Source organism: Leptosomus discolor, chromosome 5 (assembly GCF_034619465.1).
Source record: "Leptosomus discolor isolate bLepDis1 chromosome 5, bLepDis1.hap2, whole genome shotgun sequence".
NCBI classification, from domain to species: domain Eukaryota; kingdom Metazoa; phylum Chordata; class Aves; order Leptosomiformes; family Leptosomidae; genus Leptosomus; species Leptosomus discolor.
The window spans coordinates 30876746-30898264 of NC_141395.1; the positions used below are offsets into that span (position 1 = coordinate 30876746).

Below are 21519 nucleotides of genomic sequence, written 5' to 3' on the forward strand. Positions count from 1 at the left end.
TAAAAGTTTGGTTCTGAAATAAAAACCTTTTATAGAAAAAAAAAAAAGGTTGTGGTTGTTCTTTTTTTTAATCAGATGAAAACAATTTCTCCTTTACCCTAGCTTAAAAAGCAAGAAAAAGATAACAACAAACACTCAGCAGTGTTCACATTTAAAATCTCTATCATGGAGACAAAAAAAAAGCCAACACAAGAAACATCTATGGAACCCTTTTCTAGAAAAGGTTTTTCTTGGCCATGGACAGGAGTGAAGAATAATACCCTTGGATTTCAGTACCTAAACAGTAAGAAACTTCAGGTATAAGAAAAAGGGATTAGAATACAGTTTTTATTATTTTTATTAGTAAGATCATAAATTTTATTTTAATTTGTAATTCAAATAAAACCATTTGTTTTTTAATAACCTACGGTCTTGCTAGTGTTGGGAATATTGCTTCAAATAATTTTCTCAAACACAAAGTTCTTCATGCTTCTAGGCTATTGGCAATACAATAATAATGGAAATGATAAAGGACCTGAACTGGGCTTTGAACACAAAATGCCAGTGTTGAGTCTGAAATACTATCAGTTTCATGCACCATAGCTATTGCTATGTAGACCATATGCTATATCAGTGTTTGCTTTACCATTTACCATCAGACGAATGATCAAAGGGATAGAACACTTCTCCTATGAAGGAAGGCTGAGAGAGTTGGAATTTTTTCAGCCTGGAGAAGAAAAGGCTCCAAGGAGACCTTATTGTGGCCTTTCAATATATAAAGGGGGCTTGTGAGAAACAGAGAAACTTTTTACCAAGGCCTGTACTGACAGGACAAGGGGCAAGAGTTTTAAAGTGAAAGAGGGTAGGCTTAGATTGGACATAAGGAAGAAATTTTTTACAATGAGGGTGGTGAGACACTGGAACAGGTAGCCCAGAGAAGTTGTAGATGCCACATCATTGGAAGTGTTCAAGGTCAGGTTGGACAAGGCTTTGAGAAACCTGATCTAGTGAAAGACATCCCTGTCCATGGCAGGGGGGTTGGATTAGATGATCTTTAAAGGTTCCCTCAAACCCAAACCACTCTATGATTATGATTTTGGCATGGAGCAGCAGCCTTACCTGCAGCTATTAGAATTGATCAAAGCCTCAGCAGACTGACTCTGCAGGGTGCTGATTGCTCCTCACCTCAATGGAAAGCTAATAGGGATGAAGGAGCCCCAGCGTTCCACAGGGAGTTTTGCATGCCTACAATAATGGGGCATGAGGGACTTTGTTCACAGTGAAATAAGAGACTTTTACTTCCTCCTTATCCTCATAGTGTAGTGGTCAGTGTTTATCAGGATACACCAGTATACAAAGCAGCTGCTCTTGGATAATCCAGATATGCAATGTCATGTTCCTACTGCTTCTAAACTGTTAAGATGGATTTGTAAACCAAACTTAAAAAGCTCTATGGTCACAGGTTCAATCACTTTCTCTGAGAATGCTCTGTATTACCTGAATAATTGCTGGATGCTGTGTTGACACATACACATCCATTTCTCTATCTTCTCCTTTTGGAACAGCAAGCACACTCTGAGTCTCCATGTAGAAGTGTTCCTGCCCCCCAATGCAAATCTCCCCTGAATCAAAGAGAAAAACAGAAGTGTTACTGAGGGAAAAGGACAGAAGACATGAATCAGAAAGAACCAACTGCCCATCATCACGTAAATTACGGTAATCAGTGTCAAATCTTATGATGCTCCTTGTATGAAGGAGCAACATCTAAAACAAAAACATGGATGAAACTTCTTGCAGGATTAAATTGGTCTTTTTCCAGTGGCATCAACAGAGCTTGATTAATAGCAGAACAATATTGCCTACAAGTGGTGACAATTTTAAATAAAACATAGATAAATTAAACAAAGTATGGACATACTGGACCAGGTCAAGAAGGCAGCCACCTAGATGGTCAGGAGGCTGGACCACAGCATGTATCAGAAGAGGCTGAGAGAACTGGATTTATTCATCCATAAGAAGCAAAGGGTTAAGGGGAGATCTTACTGCTGTCTACAACCCACTAATACAAGGGTGTAGGGAAGAGTGAGCCAGACTGTTCTCAAGAGATGCACAGTGGAAGGATAACAGGCAACACCCACAAGAAATTCAAATGTGGTCAAACATCGGAAGAGGTGCCCATTGAGGTTGTGAAATCTCCACTTTTGGAGGTATTCAAAACCTGACTGGACGTGGCCCTCAGTAATCTACCCTAACTACACCTCCTTTCAGGAGGAAGTTGGACTAGATAACTCCCTTCCAACCTAATTATTCTGTGATTATTTCACGGACAGAGTATGCAGAAAGCTTGAATGTAGTAGCAGGACCACTAGGTTTAACCACATTTTTTTCCAGGGGACCAAGGGGTTTCTCGTGCCTAATGGTTATATGGAAAAAAGGTAGAACTGGGACTTGAAGAACAGACAGACAAACCCAAATACTGACAACAACTTCTCATCAGCTGTATTCTGACGCTTACCTTCAATTATATTATCAACAGTTTCAAAAGCCTGATCAACATTTCCTTGTTCTAATTTTCTTTTCGGCTCAAAGAACGAGTTGTGCTTTATAGCTTCCTGCAGTGGAGAAAAAGAGAAATAAATTTTTAAAGTATTTTAAAGGTTCTCAGCTTGTTGTGGCATTTTACTCTCAGGAGAAACACCATTCTCTTCAGAGATTTGAATCACCAGCTATCAAAGTCAATGAATAACTGTATTTCATCACTTTACTGTCATTGTTGATGAGTTTGTGTATTCAGTTCCAGCAATTCTTTCCTCATGTGTCTTGTGTTACAGATGATAGCAGTTTTTTAAGGAAATACATTTGGTTTATTCAGCCTGCTCTTCCCTCTCACACATCTAGCAAGTGACCAAGACAGCACAGAATAAGAACGCAACCCCATCATCCAAAGGGTGATGCCAGTAACAGGGGAAGAAATCACAAGGACCAAGTAAAAGTAGAATCTATTAAGTATGATTTGCTTTATTCCTAATAAGACTTAATCGGAGATTCAACTGCAATGAAATATTAGTAAAATTTGCCAGTCTTTAAAAAGAGATGACTACTATTTTCATACCAGAAAGACTGTTCCGTTACACTGCAAAGGTATTATGGAAACAAGCTGTAAAGTGACTACCAGAACTAACACCAGTTCCCTGCAAATGTGACCTTAGTTCCTTACTTCCACTCATCTCATTAACCCAGCATACGTCCATTTCCCCTGTGACTCCCTCATCACATTTCTAAAATGTTCTATATCCCCTTTCCCCTCAAATTCCCCCAACACTTCCTGTGTCTCCAGCCTAACTTTGTTGGCTTGCTAACCTGACAACAGACACAAAATGCTACAGATAATTAGGAGCTGATTGTTCAGCCAACATACACACATTGATTGACCAACTGGTAGCTACCAAAAGAATTACAAAAAACCAGTTTGCTCACTGCCTTTCCCTCACTGGGAACATTAAAAGAATTCTTCTTTTCTACTCTTACGTTTATTATTATGAAACCTGTGGGACCTTAATACCTTTGAGACTGTTCCCTATCTATCACAGGTGGTCAAAATTATCCAAAAGGTTGAAAAGTTATTTATAGGGGGACTGGTTAATTTGGATGTTCACACTTACCTTGTTTCCCAGAAAATCATGTTTAAAAAGCAAGTGAAGAGTATGAACTGCTTCTTCCATTAATTATATAGATAAAACAATAAAAAAGCAAGAGAAGATAAATTATTAGTACCTCAATTGTTAAGATCACTGGTTCCAGCACTTCATACTCTATCTTCACTTTTGCAGCTGCTTGTTTGGCATGAAAATCTGAATCCGCGACCACAGCACAGATAATCTGACCCACACAAATCACCTGTAAAATACACACCACTTAATCAAAGACTGGATTCAAATTATCCCCATATGTGCTGTTGATATTCTTCTTTCATGTAACCATTATTCATGTTTCCTTTTTGGAATCTTGTTTTGACCTAGGATCTTTATTAGCTCATCCATGAAGCTAACAAATTATTAGAAATACGAATATAATAAGTGAATCAAAGAAAACACAGTATTCAAAAATGGATAAGTGATTTAGGAGCCTAACTTTCAATGAAACATACTCTTCCAACAACTCAGTTTTGTGGGGTATTTTTCTGATTTATATATTTTTCTCTAGTCAGAATATAATGCACGTGAGCTATTTTGAAGTTGAAAAGGGAATGAGAAAAAATTGTAAGAATTTACCTTGTTATATGGCTAAAGTGATTCCTGATTTAGACACAATACAGAAATTCATGAGTCAACAAGTAAAATTTCATTATAAAAATATGAAGAAAACCAATAAAAATTAAGAACATCAGTTTAAAAAAGACAGTAGTTATACCTTGTGTCTTGCAAATATAATCTCCGGATCACTGGAGTAGTAAAACTCATTTGTGGCTGGTACATCATGAGCTGTTATGATATCAAACACACCTGGTCCTTTTAGAGCCTCTGAGGTATCTATAGATCTGATTGGGATATGGGAAAAGAGAAGTGTAATTTATTACTTTTGCAAAACATTGCACAGAGGAAGGGAACACAGTATAGAGGTATGGTTTTTGTACTGCCAGGATCTGCTCATAGGTTCAGACGTATCTCGTCCTTCTACCTCTGGCATGTGAGTAAGTGCAGGCCAAAGGCAATTCAAAATTCTACAAACCTGCTTCATTTCTAGGAAATATTCTAGATGCGACAGGAAAATCATTGGCCCACTAGAATGCCTGAACTGCACTGATATAATAAAAATCACTGCACAATTATGATGCTTTCTAAGACCTCACAGCCTACACTGATATCAAACTGATACAAATAAGCACCTATAAACAGAGAGTTCATATAGAGAACTATAATAGAAATAGCAAGACCAGTATAAATGGAGACTGGATGGGAATGTATGGGTGTAGAAGGATCAGAAAGAACTACAGAAGGCCTATAAGAATGGCATATTTTGATAGCACTTAGTTTAGCAGGTTATCAAGACCCCAGCACATCTACAGGCATCTTCTCTGGACACCCAGATCAGAAGACAAAGGAAAGTGAAGAAATCCTACTGACTCACAGAGATGGGGGTGATACCTCCTTGACGGTACCAAAAAGAGCACATCCAAACCCAGCATACTAACCTAAGAGTAAGCCAGGAAATACAATAAGAACTCTATAGCTGACAGCCCCAGTCCTCTCTATCATCACAATTAATCCTGACCAGACCACCTGGATACATGCCTTCGTGCCTGAATGCTCGGCAGACAACTTGGATATGTGTATTTTGGTGCCTGAATGTTGAACAAACTGGTAGAATAGGTGTATCTTGGCAGCACAAAAACACAAGTGAAAACAGTTTTCTTTCAAAATAAAATCCTGTTCCTATCTTCCTCTCCTATAACGCCTCATATGACCTTTGCTACCTTGTTGCTGCAATGTTGCAACACTATTTCCTTCATTTTGAACCACTGCCTTTTTCATAATAGAGATTTCAAAGCAATATTGGCAAAGCCGAGTTTCAGTGTCTGCTTGCACTGCACTGCTCAGCACTTTGTGGAGTGGTCCTAGGCTGGCTCATGGACCAGAAACAGTTCAACCTTATTAGTACAGTAATATGGAATGAGACAGTTAAATCCAGAGACATCTACTAGAGCGACAACATTGCTTCCAGCACCTGAGCCAGTGCGGGTATCAGGTGTGCTGTTCTGTATACACATAACTCATTAGTCTGCTCTAAAAATCTCAGACAGCAGTTCGTAACAACGCTTTATTCAGCTATACTTTGAACACTTACACAATCTTAGCATGAGCTCTGGAACTAGTGACAACAGCCAGGAAGAGTTCCCCATCCACAGAAGGAAGGTCATCAATGTAAACTGCTTCACCGGTGGCATGCTTAATTCCAGACTGGTGCATAATTGGCCGTCCTACAGGATCCTGGGGAGACTGACTCGGCTCTATGTCCTGTACAGTCAAAACCACACACACCCCACCACCAAACGGTTAAAAAAAGAATAGTCATGTTACTGTTACAGTAATCAGAAAATCAGATGATTCACAGAATCACAGAATGGCAGGGGTTGGAAGGAACCTCTGGAGTTCATCTAGTCCAACCCGCTGCTAAAGCAGGTTCACCTAGAGCAAGCTGCACAGCTATTCACATTATCATCTACTAGTTCCGTATCGAAAGTTATGAGGATGCAGGTGATTGCTGCTCCTGAGGATTTCTTCAATTTCTTCTCTTAAGGAGCCTTCCAAGAGCCTTGCACAGGTTTGTCTATTTGGATTTTTTTCCTTAATCATTTATATCAAAGTAATACAAACAGCACTTCTTTTTTTCAGAAGAACAGATTCCTCCCTTACTGATTGGTGTCATAAATCTTTGATAATTTTCCAAATTTTTCTCACAAGATTCTGTTTTGTATTTTACCAGTGTCTGGTGTTGTGTTTTGAGCTATTTTCAGTGATTCCTAGGATTTGTCTTCCTCACTGTAAGATCGCAATGGATTAATGTAAATCAGTGAAAAAAATGTTGTTTAAATATTTCCTTCCCAATTTTATCTCCTTGCACGTGTGTATGAATTTAGTGCCTTATCAACCTGGTTTTGCTAAGTCTTTCCTGAAAGTTAATTCAGTGTGGCCAGTTAATTCTACCACACCAACTAATTGTTGCCAGCTTCCAATTTCTGGGTCAGTGTTCACACTAACTTTTTCCTTTTCTACATTTAGAACTAAATAATTGCTCAGAACTCAAAACCTTTTTTTCTTCTATAGTTTCCAGCACACAAGTATTCTGGCTATACATTTCTACCTCCTGCACTTTCTGGCACACTGTCTGCTATTAGACCAAGGCCAAGAACAGACATTTTTCACTTGACTGCCTAAAGTTCTTCAAATGGCTGTCTCAGCCAAACCATCTCAACTCTTCCACTAACAGAATGACCAGGTATTTATCTCTCAGAATACATTTTTTTCCCCCCTTAATTTTAATGTTCAGATGAAGAACTCCAGACAAAAGATAGGGACCTGAGAAAGTTAGACAGAAATTTCAAGTGAAAAAACAGATTTTCTGGATTTCTAAATAATCTCTGTTGCTCAGTACCCACTGACCTGAATAAGAAATTGTTTCCATTTCTGTTTAGTCACTTTCTTGAAGCTGGGGAATAAATTGCTGAAAGTCACAAACAACTAGTTCCTTTGATCCTGGTCCCTTTTGTAAGTCTCTAGTGTCTTTTTTTTGACAACAACTCTGAAGGAAGCTGAAGATAACTTGAACAAATTTAAAGTATTTACAGCTAAAATGTTAATCTAAAATAAAATCTGAAAATTAAAAAAAAAAGTTTACCTAGATTTCATTTGAATTTTCTTTAGGTTTTCAAAAACTTGATATTTTTACTTATGTATTGTGGGTATCGAAATATCAAAAATCCTTGCAGGCGTTCCACCATGACCTAGTCACGACGGTGAGCTCAGAAAATCCAAAAGGTGTTCTTTGCTGCCCTCTACTGCTAACTTCTTGAATACTCCTGTAATTTGATCGGATAGCTATCAATCACAAACTCCATCTTGGTTCCTAAATCTACCGTAAGACCTAAGAGCCCTCTCAGATCTTATAGAAAAGTGTATCTTCGGCAAGAATACTATAGTGATAGCTATAGATGTGGGATTTTCAATCTTTTTTATATTCTTCAAATTTTTTTCCAATTGGGTTGCGCACTGCAATATCCAAGTTTAAGAAGTCTGACAACAGAGTTTTCTCAGCATATTTATCTTTTGAGAACTGTTTAGAAGAAGTGAGTATAGAAGGGACTATTTTTACAGACGAGTTTTTTCTAATCGAGAGCTAAAATCAACCACTAAGACCCCGTTGCCTTCAATCCTTTGGAAAATTTGTACTTGAGCTTCACAGGAAGGGTTATGCTTGAACCATGAGTTTTTAACAAGTCTAATGAAGCACAGAACAATCTTAGAATAAAATAACTTGCCTGGTATATTTGGATACTCTGGGGCATTTTGGTTTTGAAATCTTGTAGGACACTCTTATATTCCATAGGTATCCCAGGGTAGCGGAAAGGATCCTGAAAAAGAATTGAATTACTACTAAAACTCACATTTTGAATATTCCAATTAAAAAAGCTAACAACCAAAATCACCAAATACAAACTCTTTGTATAGGAAATTCCTTCAGGACTCTCACAAGCTAGAAAGGCTCTAAAATAACAATTTTAAAACAATGTGGAGTTTCGAGATTTCACTAAACAATATTTTAAAATATATTGGATTCAACAAATATGCCTGTTTAAAGTAAGCAACGTAAAGCAGGAATAGTCAGAAGAGCTTTGTTCTGGAGTCTGATCAAAGCTGGCACAGAATCACTCCTGGTAACAGTAAATTACCTAGCAATAGTAATTTAGAAGAGCGAGCTCAAGGTAACACAGAAGAAAAAGGCAAAAGGGATATTTTTCCTCATAAGAACAGATTTAAGGCAAAAATAAGTAGACACCTAGAATGCTGGGAAATTAAATTTTAGAGTTCTCCTCTCCCAGTCAACAAGAAGGAGGGCTGGTTTAACACCTCCAGCTGCTTTTCAAAGCCTTTATTTCTATTCTATTTTTTTTCCTATTTTTTATTTCTATTTCCTATTCTATTCTATTCTATTTATGTTTTGAACTACAGACAGATGGAGTAAGACTTCATATATGTTTTCTTTGGGCTTGGGAGCTCAATACTGATACATTGTTGCATTAACAATTTTTTTTAAAGCCTAATGTCCAAGGTAAAGATATCTGAGCACCTAAAAGTTAAATGGGCATCTCTCCTTCAGTCTCTTTGAGAGTTAAGCACTTATGTTCTTCTGTAGATCTGAACCCCAAAGACAATATTTATCACATTGTACAAGTTGCAAACATCAACAGACAGAAAAAACCCTTTCAATTGCTTGCACAAAAGCAGACACGGAGAACTAATTTACCATTGTCTTTAATGATTGCAATACTTCCAGGAAAAATCTGTAGAAGAAACTGACTATCAGGGTTTTCTTATAGTCTACTTTTTCACCACTGGCTGAGCCTGGAAGAGCAATTTCTTTAAGAACTAGTCTGCAAGCTTCATCCAGCATTTCTTCATTCCAGTGTCTGTCAGGAAGAATAACAGATAGAATGAGATCAGGATTCAGAAAAATAAATACAAACTGCAGTAATCCGTTTGTACCATGGACTGCAAGCATAATCTTGCTCACAATGAAGCCACAATATTGATTCTAATAATGGCCTGCAATTTTGAAAACAGTGTAGGTAAATGTTGCTCACAGAAGTGAGGTCCCTTAAATCAATGGAACTGAGTGCTATGCCGGCCTTTCTAAAACAAATAAATAAACAAAACCTATTACAGCTTTAAAGCTGATTTAACAGTCTTACAGACTATCACTATTCTGCAGATACTGTCCTATATTTAAAGAAAAGTGGATAATGACATTGATGTGAACTGTAGCTGCTTTCAAGGGATCTGATTAGTGCTGGATATCTGTTACATGTTCTGAAAATCCTCAAAGTATAGTTACACAATGTTAAATATCAAAATCTAAATCTGTTAGAATAAATTGAATAAGGTAAAGCAGAAAAAATAGTAAGTACTTCAACTAGAGAAACATTGTATATTAAATGGTAAAACAGTGCAGTGGGACTCCATTTAAATTAATGGATTTATACTGCTGGAATTATTTGTAAGTTTTTTTCCTCCAAAACTTGGACAGATGCTCTAAAGTAGGAGGTAATGTCAGGGATTAACTTCAGAGACTACGAGGATCTTGTAGATGCCGAGACATTGAAAAGGTTAAGGCTTGACTTGTGCTCCTAAATTTATTGGGCATATCTGAAGTTCTCAAACTTTGTATCTCTTCGAGCCAAACCGCAGGGCTCGAGAACACTGATACTATGGGATTATCAAGCCTACAGGATACATCATCATTTACCAATGCTTGGGTTCAGGTGCACAAGCGACTATGTATACCTCATTCACCTATCTCACAGCTCACATTGCATATCTCTGCATACTTCACACTGGAGTTGCAGCCATGTGCAGACTCCAAAAGGTCCTGAAAAGTCCTCCAGGCTCCAAAAATCCTTAAAAGTCATCATTAAGGCATGATCAGATCATTAAGGCTTGAACATACATGGCATCAGCCAGACAAGTGAAATCCTTCTGTAATTTTATGCTCCAAGGAAGTACACCCAAGCTCTCAAAGTCCCTTTATTCAGAGATATAGAGAAGGCAGAGAAATTGTACCTTCCGATAAGTGTCTGACAGGTTTGTTTTGCACAGATTGTCGTTGAGGGAGCACCTCCATAGAAAATGCTTAAATCCTTTATTGCATCTGTACCTTCTTCAAAAAGGACTCTCATCCCAGCATTGGTTATTGGGAGAGCATTTTCCCGTCTTGGTGCTTGTCGAAATGCAGAGACATACTCCCCCTGAGCAAGAGTAGACAGAAGTGGGAAACCTGCAGACATGTAAGTATCTGAAAGTAGAACTTGTTCTTGCACTATGTGAAGCAAGAGAATAAAAAATCAAGAGCACAAATTCAACTTCCTGAGCATTCAAGACCATACACTTCCTTCTCTTGACCTATCAGTATCTTTACCATCTTTGGTTTTCTAGCAGTCCATACCCAATCCTCCATCATCTATACCGTTCAAAGACCTAGATTTTTTCACAGTACATAGCTGGAAGACAAGGATCTTGTGGACTGGAGTTGCATTTATAACAAGATCAAAAGCTTAGAGGCTTCAAAGTATTGCCAAACTTTAGTACTCAGATAACGTGACCCATAATTCTCTTACAAGTTCGCATATCCACTCTTGCAAGCTCAATACCAGTTAAAGACTATTATTCAGTTCAGCAACATTTATGGAAGCACCACACACATGTCTAATCTCATGTTATTTTAAGAAAAATCCTCAACAGATAACAATGCTTTACTTGCTTAATGACAACCACATCACAGGTGAGCAGTCTGCTTTGGTGAGGACTATGGCAGCTTGTCCAAGACCCCTTTCTGTAGGGGGTCTAGACAATTGTTATTGCCCTCATCGTTTTAGGGTAAACTTTTGTCTGAATATCATTCTTTTTATATCACCAGCTACCTGCTAAGTTGTGGGTTTTGGCTGAAACTGGGAGATAGTATGGCACTGACAGGATCAAATATAAGGAATTCAGAAATTGAGCAGCAATAGTGTTACTTTAAACACAGGGACTATGCCCCCTCCTGCTCTTTATTTAATAGTCTTTAACTCTGCATAAAGCAAATCTAAACAAACTAGTAACTTACCTTCCTAGAATGAGGAATATGGACAGAGACTAAGATCTCTTCTGGTGTAATAGTATTGCTACCAACTCCATCTGCAAAAATATTACTCAAAGGAATCTGCCACTTTCTTCCTAAAAAAATCCCAAATTCAGAAACTTCTGTACAATTGTGCAATTAACATATATCAATCATATTTTAATTGGTAAGATATACCCACAGCCTCCCTGAGTAAATAATAACTACAGAGTTTACATAACAAATTATCAGTGGTATGCTCTATAAATACAAATGACAGCTCCACCTTCCATAGTATCCTAACTATCGAACCAGAGTCCCAACAAAGTGCCCAGAGATCAACCCCCATTCCATAATCCTCCCTTCTGATTCTGCCACGATGATCCCATCCCCACTCCTGTCAATCTGTTTCAAATCTCTGCAGCTGCTGTCATCACTACCTTTCCTTCTGAAACATAAAGAATGAGGAAGACAACTGAACAAAAAAGAACTGCTGCAAAAGTAAAAAAAAAAAAAAAATCTTTAGTTTTTGTTTTGTTGTTTTGTTTTGGGTTTTTTTGTTCTGAGATTCTGAACACTTCTAGGAGACCAGAAGGGAATCAATGCTATTGCCTTTTCCTTTCTCTTTTTGGTAGATTATTCTAAAAGTGACCGTCATTCTATGATATATACTACTTAAAGATGGAATTTTCAAAAGGGAAGAGGATAAAATTCCGCAAGGAACCTAAATCTGTACTAGCCCTTTGAACACTTAAATTCCATCTATGCTGCATTGGGTTTGCTGATATCACCACAGAGTTAAGCTAGCAAGCTTCCTGGAAATGCAATATTTTCACACATGTAATTGATTCTATTAATGAAACAAGCTCCATTGGCTCAATGAGTTTTGTTAATAGGATTGCAACTATATCAGTAACACAACTGTCAAGCAGCATTGTCATTCTGCAAAAACAGAGAGGCATGATCACTGTACAGATGAAAATCCACAGCGATTCACCAGTGTGGAATTTACTCACGTGTGTTTGACAGATTCAGTCAAAGTATATTTTTTACTAGTCTTCTGTGTCCTTTGTACTTTTTGCATGCTACCTAAGGGGTCCGATGCATTTAAAAATAAATTCTGTTTTATTACTAGACACTATTTATCTGGCAGTAGCCCTGACCTATCTCAAGACTTTCTATAACCAGATAATTTTCTGTGCCATTTTTAAAAGGTTCTTATATTAAAACACTTCCCTCGCATTCAATGAACATGACAGTTCAAGACTTGCTGCTTTACAGCAAGATTATTTTCTTCATGTTTTTTGTTTAATGATGACACTAACCTGTTCATCCTAGAATATAATTTAGCATTAAAATTGCATTCCTCAAATATAATTAGTGCGACAGTAAAATTTTAGTAAAGGAGTTTTATTTTGTTGAAGTGTGAATCTGAAAAATAGCACTGTTAACAACAGCAGCAATGGCGTTTCTGGATTTTTGCCTTTGCAATTCCATTCAGAACACACTTGGTTTACACACATAAAGATTACTGTCCAATCCCACCTATGAGCCTGCCAGGATCTAGGAAGGTGCATTTTCTCTTACACTGTGATCTAAGATAAACTCTAAGAACTAGTAGTGCTTCTGCAACCTCTTTTTCTTGAACAATCCACTTTTCCCATGTCTCACTGACTACTGTTTGGCAAAGAAATATGTTAAAAACCTGTGAAAACACCTAAACCCCTCTCTCAGCAGTAAAGTTCTGTCAGGTTAATAGAAAGAGATATCAATCAGTGATCCTATTCATCACTCAAATAAGTAGGCACATCATTAGAATTGTTGAGTAAGAAGATGCAAATATGTACACTTTTGCTTGTCAGAAGAACATTCTGACAGGTGTTTTTCTTCTCAATGCCAAAATACGCAGGAAGAAGTCATGGAAATTATACAGCATAAGTTTTTGTGTATCTGTCCTAAGAAATCCTGGCTCAGAAACAATCCCCTAAAGAACAAGCGTTTCAGGGTGTTGGAATATTACATGCTCTGAAATGGCAATATGCACTGTGTCTGGATCAAGGGAAAAAAGGTGATAAGGCATCTAGAAGGGAAAGCATGCAATTCCAGACCACCAGATAGCCCACGTTTACCAATAATTTTATCAACCTTCCAATAGTAAGATAGTGCACAAGAAAAGGAGCAGGTAGGGGGGAGTAGATATACAGTGATGGAAGGAAACTGAGGAAACGGGCATGGAAAAAGATGCTGGCCTAGTGGCTCCTGTAACAGAAGTAAGTACCTGTGAGGAACGAGAAGCCAGAGTTCTTCTCAGGGCCAGAAAGTGATTTTAAACCAGGGTAAAGCATCAATTACAGAAAAAAACCTACCAGGTAGGTGGGCAGGTAGTATATAGTTACTCAAACGGTGAGGTTTTACGAGTGCTTATGTCCTGTTGTTAGTGGCCGGCCCAGCTCTAATGAATGACAGCTTACAGTAATTCACTGCTCGCAGAAGTACATGTGATTTGGTTGGTCTGAATGCTTACCCTTGACATGAGAATCTTTGATGTGTTCTTCATTTGCAAACTGCTTCTCTTGCAGATGTGATCTTGTATTAGAGTGGGAAAAGGGTTCCGTAACAAATGCTCACGTGTCATTATTTCCCCTCTCCCCATGCAATAGGATCCTGGACCTCTGCACTACGACAGAGACAGGCTATTTCCTCTTACCTCTTGAAGCCAGATTGAGCATACAGTTGCTGGCTGCCAGAATAGGATTCAAGTCTGAGGTTGATTTTCTACTTATGATGTTTCCACCTAATGACTGGAAAAAAAGAAATTTATGATCTCCATTTTTACATTAAGTGACACTATAACATGCAGACTATACATACCGAAAGCTCAAAAAAGATGTATTGATAGGAAACTCACAGATAAAAAACAGACTTAAAACCACAAGTTTTACATCTCAGGACCAATTTCACATTTGTTACAATTTGTTACAATTGTTATTGCAAGTAATGAAAAACATACAGCAACATTTCTTATCTGTTCTCCGCCCAGTGTTCTTAATTGCTGCAAGATAGCACAGAAAACCCTTGTCTTCTCTTCAGGGAACTCTGAGATTGCACTTGTCAAGATGTCTTTCACAAGAGAGAGGCTGCAGGCAGCTCCCAGAGTTAATCCTGTAACCAAAAGATTATGAAAGTGTAATGTGTGCATTATTGCCTGGGTTTTAAACTATGCTCGGACTATAGAGCTAGGATTGCTCAAGTGGAATACAGGCAGATATAAGGAGAGAGGCCTTTGCACATTAAAGTGAGCTTTCATTTCAGGAGACTGAGGGTAAAATTTCATGCAATTATGAAACTATTAGCTCACCACTTCAACTAAAAGGGAAATCCCTTCTCTGCTTCCAGCTGCCCATTCCAGCTGCTTCCCTTGCGTCAGCTTTGACTGAGTAAATGTTTAGGTGACATTTTACCTAAAAGTGAGTCAGCTTCACACCTTCAGCACTATGGAATGAAGCAGCATCCCTTACTGCAGAGAAATCTCCTACATCTGAACAAAGCAAAGCCTACTGACCGTCATCCGTACATTTCACCACATTCAGATCTGGGATCCTTGCAGGAGCAATAACAATTGGATGGAACACGCCTCTAAACTTCATCTCAGGTCCTACCAGAAAGGAATAGACTTAGACAAAAGGCATTTTCCATAACGACAACTCCAACATAGCAGGGAGTAAGCTTAAGAATGAAAATGCAAGAAGAATGACAAATGTAGCCCCACCTCCTCCCATGCATGCTGGAACTATGGCAACAGGAGCCATTCTGATTGTATACATACCCACACTGGTGTTCCCAACCACAAGAGGTGCTTTGGGGTGGGCAGCTTTCAGATCCAGTAATTCATCTAAGCTTACAGGAGAAATCCATGTCATTCGCTCCCCGTGAAACAAGAGAGTTCTTTTTGGTTGATTTTCAGCCATTCTCTGATGGGGAAATATGGCAGGCAGATTTAAATATTTAGACATATAGACAGGTGCAAGGTCTAATAGACACTAGGCTGAACATCAAAAGTTCTTAAACAATGGCAGTTCTACTTAATCCTTCAAAATTGGACACAAATGGAACTGTTATGCTGGCTCTTTGCATAGTGGTGAATTTCTAGACTGCATGCGTGAAATGTCTTCAATTAATTACAATGGGCTAATAAACAAGATTGATAATAAATAGGCTCCAAGCAAAAAAATGTAGGAATAAATCCTGCAATTGCTGAAATTATTAGAAAAGTGATAAAAAAAATACTTAGGGAGCTGTTTGCACACTTAGCTTACTTGGAGGTCATGACAGTGGCAGCAGTATCCCTTTCTAGATTAAGCATGCATATGGATGCCTCTGGCTGTTCTAGCACTGTTCACTGATCACTTGGAAATAGCTTGTGTACAAATCACAGTCAAGAATCCCTGTCCCACAGTTATCAACCTTTCTAGTTACAGAGAATTTGGCTTTGAATCTATAGATTGACAACAATGTAAAGCAAACAGCTTTCAGTTTTTCTAGGGCAAACAGTGCTGTCAGTAATTAAGGATGCCTGACACTTTCCATTACAGGGCCCTTATTTCAGCTGCTTATATCTTTGTCATACTTTAATCACTGGGGCTAAACACTCCCTGGTCTGGGTGGCTATCTGAGGCTGACATTTTGACAGAAAAGATGAACAAAACTATTAAGCCACAAAATGGGAAAGATGCATTGTTGTGCCAATGTTAAAAAGTGTTTGCCATTCAGTTTGCTGAGAGGAATTTCTTCAGGTGCTGCACTGAAAACCCAGTTTAAGTTACTGTTTGTCTTCTCATCTAATACCTAACTCTGCAACTTCATTTTCCCAATATGATCATTTTTTGTATGTAAATATTCAATAAACTCACTGAGAAAAAAAGGAATATAATTTTGGATTTATATTAAAATGTTATGACATTTCTTCTGATGAATTACTGCTAAGAAGGACTTCAGAACGAGTTCTGAACTACAGACTACTACAGAAAAGACAGAGCTAAAGAATAGTCTATAAGCAGCAAAAATTACCATTAGTTCTGGAGGAAATATAAGCTCCTGAGTGGGATCTAAGGGCTGGAATTTGTCTGTTGAAAAGAGTCTGGTGGAAACCTCAAAAAGAAAGAAAACAAGCAAAGACGAAAAATTTTCTCTCATCATTAATTCCATCCCTGCCCCCCCAAAAAAGCAAAGCCAAAAACCAACCATGAGAGTCCCACTGAAAATTAGTAATTGCATTATTGTTTGGATCTGGTGCTAAATTATCACATATCATTTGGAGCTGCTGAAGGAAGTAAAGGAAGTATTCGTAACAGTTTCTCAAAGTTCACTCCTAATACAAATGACAGTGTAGAGGCAAGGAATTAAAAGACTAAGTACAGGCTTCCTGTAGTCCTACTATTAGAAAGTAGGTGGTTTCATGCCAACCTACAGTACTCAAAAACCAAAGCAGTTGATCAGATATTATTGAAAGAAAATTGAGAACAAAGTCAAATGTTTGTATGGATAAGAGATTTCATATAAAATTACAATCACAACTCTGATTTTTAAGAGTGTATCAGTTCTTCAGACTCAAGTCAGCAACTAGATTACTAAGAGATCAGTGATTACATTCCAATTGTCATTGATCATTGATTTAAGACAGTTTCACATATGTCCTGATTTCTTGCACAATATGATGATCACTGTATGAGTAGATCTGAGACTATTAATATTCCTGAACTTTAAGAACTGCTCAAATCTCAGCTCTGGAGATTCAGACTACCTTATACCCCATCATTGCCTCCTCATACAAATATACACAAAGACTCCTTAATTTTAAAAAACATCTCCAAATTTCTTGCAAGGAATAACAAAAGATCTTATTTTGCAAATAATATTATGTAAGGTGAATAAGGTAGAGGATAAAAATGGCAGACTAAATGCATTTACTTTAATTACAAGAAAAAGCCACGCAACATCCTTTCTGTAAGTTTTATATCTAATAGGAGAAGTAAAACACTTAAAACCCTACCATCTCTTCCTTGTCAAACAAATCATCTTCCTGATCCAAGCAACACTTTCCATTTGCTTTCCTTTGACAACAAACGGATTCCTAAAGTAGGAATATTCCATTATTGAAAAATTGCCCAGAATAGCAATGAGTTAAAGCCTGCTTAAGCTGATAAGAGTGTCTCTTTACATTTCAATAAATTTCTAGATGAAGTTTAATAAGCTAAATTGGAAGGATTATGTGTTAAAGAAGTGATGTTCAAAAATAAAATCATTGGATGTTGAAGTTCTTAATAAAAAATAATTCATACTATGTGAAATTCAGTTGACCTTGTAAGAGCACACATAGATGGTCTGCATAATTTCCTTTACCCACTGTTCACTCTCTCATTTCTTTCACTGTTGCTTTCTGACGTGTTGCACTACACGATAAATTACTAAGATCATAAATTCAAATTCTGCTTTTATTTATGCCAGTACTGACCTACAGTAAAGCACATGGAGTTACTTCAGATCACTCTTCATAATCCAGGCTAGACACCAAGCTCATTTGAGTTAATTTTTGTAATGTGCTAGGCCACTACACACCTTACTCAGACCTACATCTCTTAACAGAGTAAAGAGATGATCTTAATGAAAATCTTGATGGTTTGCATACATATATACACCAACGGGCACAACCTAGTATTCCTATCATTGCTACTTCTTACCTTACAGAAGGTTTTGCAGGCATCTAGGATCGGCCTATATCCAGTACAGCGGCACAAGTTCCCTGAAAAAAGGAAATCAGTAATCATGCGGCTTTAAAATACCTTTTATGAGGTTTGCATTTCTGAGGCTTAAGGAGAAGTGTTAGCTCTCTGAAAAAAGATCAGTGTCACAAGACTTAGGACCCTGCAGCTCCTGAGGAAAAAGGCTATTGTTTCAAGGGGAGTATGAAATACTTGAGAGCTGCATTAGAGGGAATGCTAACTGCAGCTTAGTATGCAGGAGAGTAAGAGATTGTACAATATTCTTCACCAACTCAAAATGTTTTTCTCCTTCCTCCTGACTGACTTCTAATAGCGAAGGAGGTTAGCATTACACCTCCATCTACGTTCACCTCATAGTAACAGGAAATGCCTTTGGTTCCACTGTGACTCTAGAACACAACAGATGACACAAGGGTATTTTACCTGCAATAAACGCTCACACTTTCTCTCAGTGAAGACAGTCCGCATTTCTCTACCTTATTTGACTGTTTAATTCCTACCACAAAGGGGCTCTCCTGTGAGGCTTATGGCATTCTCAACTCCTGATGTAACGGGGTCTCAGAGACGTTCAGATGCAGCTGCTTCTCCAATATGACATAATTTTTGCACACCTGCTTTAAAAGAACTTCCAAAGACACAAATGGGGTTGTATTGGAACACCTGTCCCTGAAACAATCCACAGCTCCATGCTTCATTTTCCAGGAGAAAAGAATGACAGAGAATACAAGGTCTGTATCCTGCTGGGAAGCACAATTTGTATAAAGCACATACATACATACATGCATGTGTACTCACACAGACATGCATTCACATACAGAAGGTTTCTGAAGAAAATGGTTCAAGGACTTAACTAAAAATTTAAAAGTGGCAATATTTACCAGCCAGAGCTGCAATCATCTGCTCTGAAGTTGGTTCTGGGTAGTTTCTCAGCAAGGTGTATATGGACATCACCATTCCAGGGGTGCAGAAACCACACTGGGAGCCATGGCACTTGGCAATCCTTTCCTGAAATGAAACAGCACAAATAGCACTCCTTCCAGCATACATCATCATTCTAATGAACACTTTCTTAAACAGGAAATGCCATACTAAATGTTGTCTTTGTAGTAAATCAGATGTTTTAAGTGAAACAATTTAAGCAATCTCAATAAGAATAATTATTTTGTGTGTGATGCCCAGGCACATCTTACTAAGCAAGCTAATTAACCTTCAGTGGACTTGAGTCTTTTTTGCATTCATACTAAAAACATCAGCTAAAGGGGCATTGTCCAAGACGCATCATTAGCCCAAACAGAGCACAAGCCTGATCCACTCCAACAATTCTTACATACCAACTACTTGATCTGGCTGTCAGTATTAAAGCAAGATCCACCATGAGCCATACCTCATCAGCCTTGATCAACCAACCATCAGAAACTTGTGTTGTCTTTTGTTACCATTTAGCAGGGAGAATAATCATAGGAAATTCCTATGCCCTAAAAACACTGCCACTCAAGCCAGCCCATACAAAGGAAAAAATGAGTAATCCTCTTACACAGTGATACTGTACTCTCACCTGAACTGGATGAACCCTGGTTTTTGTACTTCCAACACCTTCCACTGTGGTCACTGCTGCCCCATACAAGGAGCAAATGGGAAGCAAGCATGCATTTGCTGAATAATGTCTTTGGAACATAAAGGAGAATAAAGAACATTAATATTATTTTATTATAATAGAGATGATTTAATATTATTTTGTGGTCAATCAAGACATAGTTTATACTTACAAAGCAGTCATTGTCATCATTTGGAATGAGAAGAGAATAAGCTTTATAGCAGGGATCACTTACTAGCTGTGTCTCTTGTCCCCTGTATAAAAACTATATCTATGAGGACAGTTCTGTAGAATTCGTATCTTCCTTAATATTTCAGTCTTTCCTAATTGCCCTCTTATCTCTCCTGCCTACAAGCAACCTGTCAAGTGCATTTTGGAGGAGGAAGATGGGGAAAGGAGGATTGGTGTAGTCATTTGAAGGAAGTAAAGAATTACTGATGCAAATTTACAGATTTCTGACCCAAAGTAAATTCTGATGTAAATAAATAAATTTCTAAATAGGAACCACATACCAAAATGAAAATTCTTCAAAGCTTTTCATCATTAGCAATAGAATGTTTTGTTTTACTGTAGCTGAAATGTTTCTTTTCAAGTGTCATTCTGACTGTTTTAATTTCAACTCTTACAATAGCTTTAAACATTTTCATTTGCATTGCATTCCAATGTAGTGCAATTGTCAAAAGGAAAAACCGGAACATTTTGACTATTTCCCCACCTAAAAAAATATTCAATTGACAATGACATGTTACCATTTAACAATCTGACTGAAGTTTTCTCAATTTAAAAGTAATTTATTCCAGTTTTTAGCTTAATGAAACTCTGAGCTTGAGTTTCAAAGTCGTCCTTTTTGCGGGTGGGGTGTAGGGACACAGTTCAGTATTAAAGTAAGACTCAAACTTCTGCCTGTCCTATGTTCCCATCAGCCATATGGCAGAGCTCCAAGCAGGAGCCACATTCCAATTGTTAATACAAGAGTGGTAAATGTATGCCTCCTAAAAAGAAAACTCCATGCAGGAGCTGTTAGCATATATAAGCAAATTAAACATTTGAGCATGGCATTTCAGCAAATTTACAACATAGCTGAATGAACAGTATTTTTACAGCATTCTCTTCTGGATTGAAGTGACCTTTCCTTTGTATTCTTTCACTATTAAGTACAGATTTTACAATTTTGTTTTTACAGTTTCATATCTGGAAATGGTATCTACAGTCATACAATTCCGTATGGTTTTCAAAATTTTCTGTTAAGGATACCGTATCTTCTTCGAAGCTGGTTCATAAGTTGATATCATTACTGTGCAGGCACCACAGCCACCTCCTCCACAGCTATACTTAGTTCCTGTAAGACGGACTGAAAATGCTGTCATTAGGGAAAAAAAAATTATCAGGTTTCATTTTGGTCTTTATTTTGCTCAAGAGCTTGAGGTCACCTTTTTTCCTGAACTGCTAAGGAATGTAGAATTGCTTTGGTACGACAGCATACATATCCTTTCTATTTTGGATTAAAATTTGCAGTGAAAATAAAATTGAAGATAAGGAATGACATGACCAAAATTCTGTTCCCAAGAAAACAGAAAACTTGATTCCACTTCTTTTGGAAGATGAGTAAGTTGGGACAGAAAGAGGAAGTGAAAAATAGTTTTCCAAATGAAAATATGAAAGGAAGAAACATGTAATGGGCAAAATAGCTATATATCTGAAGTTCCAGTGGAACACTAAAACCAATACCCCAGTTTTTCCCGGAAGGCCCATTTATAGGCAGGATATTAACCTTGCATCTCATCTGAAAGATCACAC

At 37.7% G+C, this 21519-nt stretch overlaps 1 protein-coding gene across 2 annotated transcripts in view; it reads right to left on the reverse strand.

The window, feature by feature from the left end:
* Window positions 1-21519, reverse strand: part of AOX1 (aldehyde oxidase 1) — a 42856-nt gene that overhangs the window by 16244 nt on the left and 5093 nt on the right. The window contains exons 3-21 of one of the 2 annotated variants that reach the window (XM_086466118.1): window positions 20977-21073; window positions 19684-19792; window positions 19007-19133; window positions 18087-18148; window positions 17399-17479; window positions 16417-16497; window positions 15176-15320; window positions 14912-15004; window positions 14360-14511; window positions 14057-14150; window positions 11356-11465; window positions 10314-10498; window positions 9001-9163; window positions 8015-8107; window positions 5824-5993; window positions 4390-4516; window positions 3754-3876; window positions 2495-2591; window positions 1477-1601 (exon numbers count right to left, since the gene is read on the reverse strand). In XM_086466118.1, the coding sequence (XP_086322244.1) occupies window positions 1477-1601; window positions 2495-2591; window positions 3754-3876; window positions 4390-4516; window positions 5824-5993; window positions 8015-8107; window positions 9001-9163; window positions 10314-10498; window positions 11356-11465; window positions 14057-14150; window positions 14360-14511; window positions 14912-15004; window positions 15176-15320; window positions 16417-16497; window positions 17399-17479; window positions 18087-18148; window positions 19007-19133; window positions 19684-19792; window positions 20977-21073 (2234 nt within the window). Of the gene's footprint in view, window positions 1-1476; window positions 1602-2494; window positions 2592-3753; window positions 3877-4389; window positions 4517-5823; window positions 5995-8012; window positions 8108-9000; window positions 9164-10313; window positions 10499-11355; window positions 11466-14056; window positions 14151-14359; window positions 14512-14911; window positions 15005-15175; window positions 15321-16416; window positions 16498-17398; window positions 17480-18086; window positions 18149-19006; window positions 19134-19683; window positions 19793-20976; window positions 21074-21519 lie in introns of both variants that reach the window. The other variant, XM_086466117.1, reaches the window with a different exon arrangement.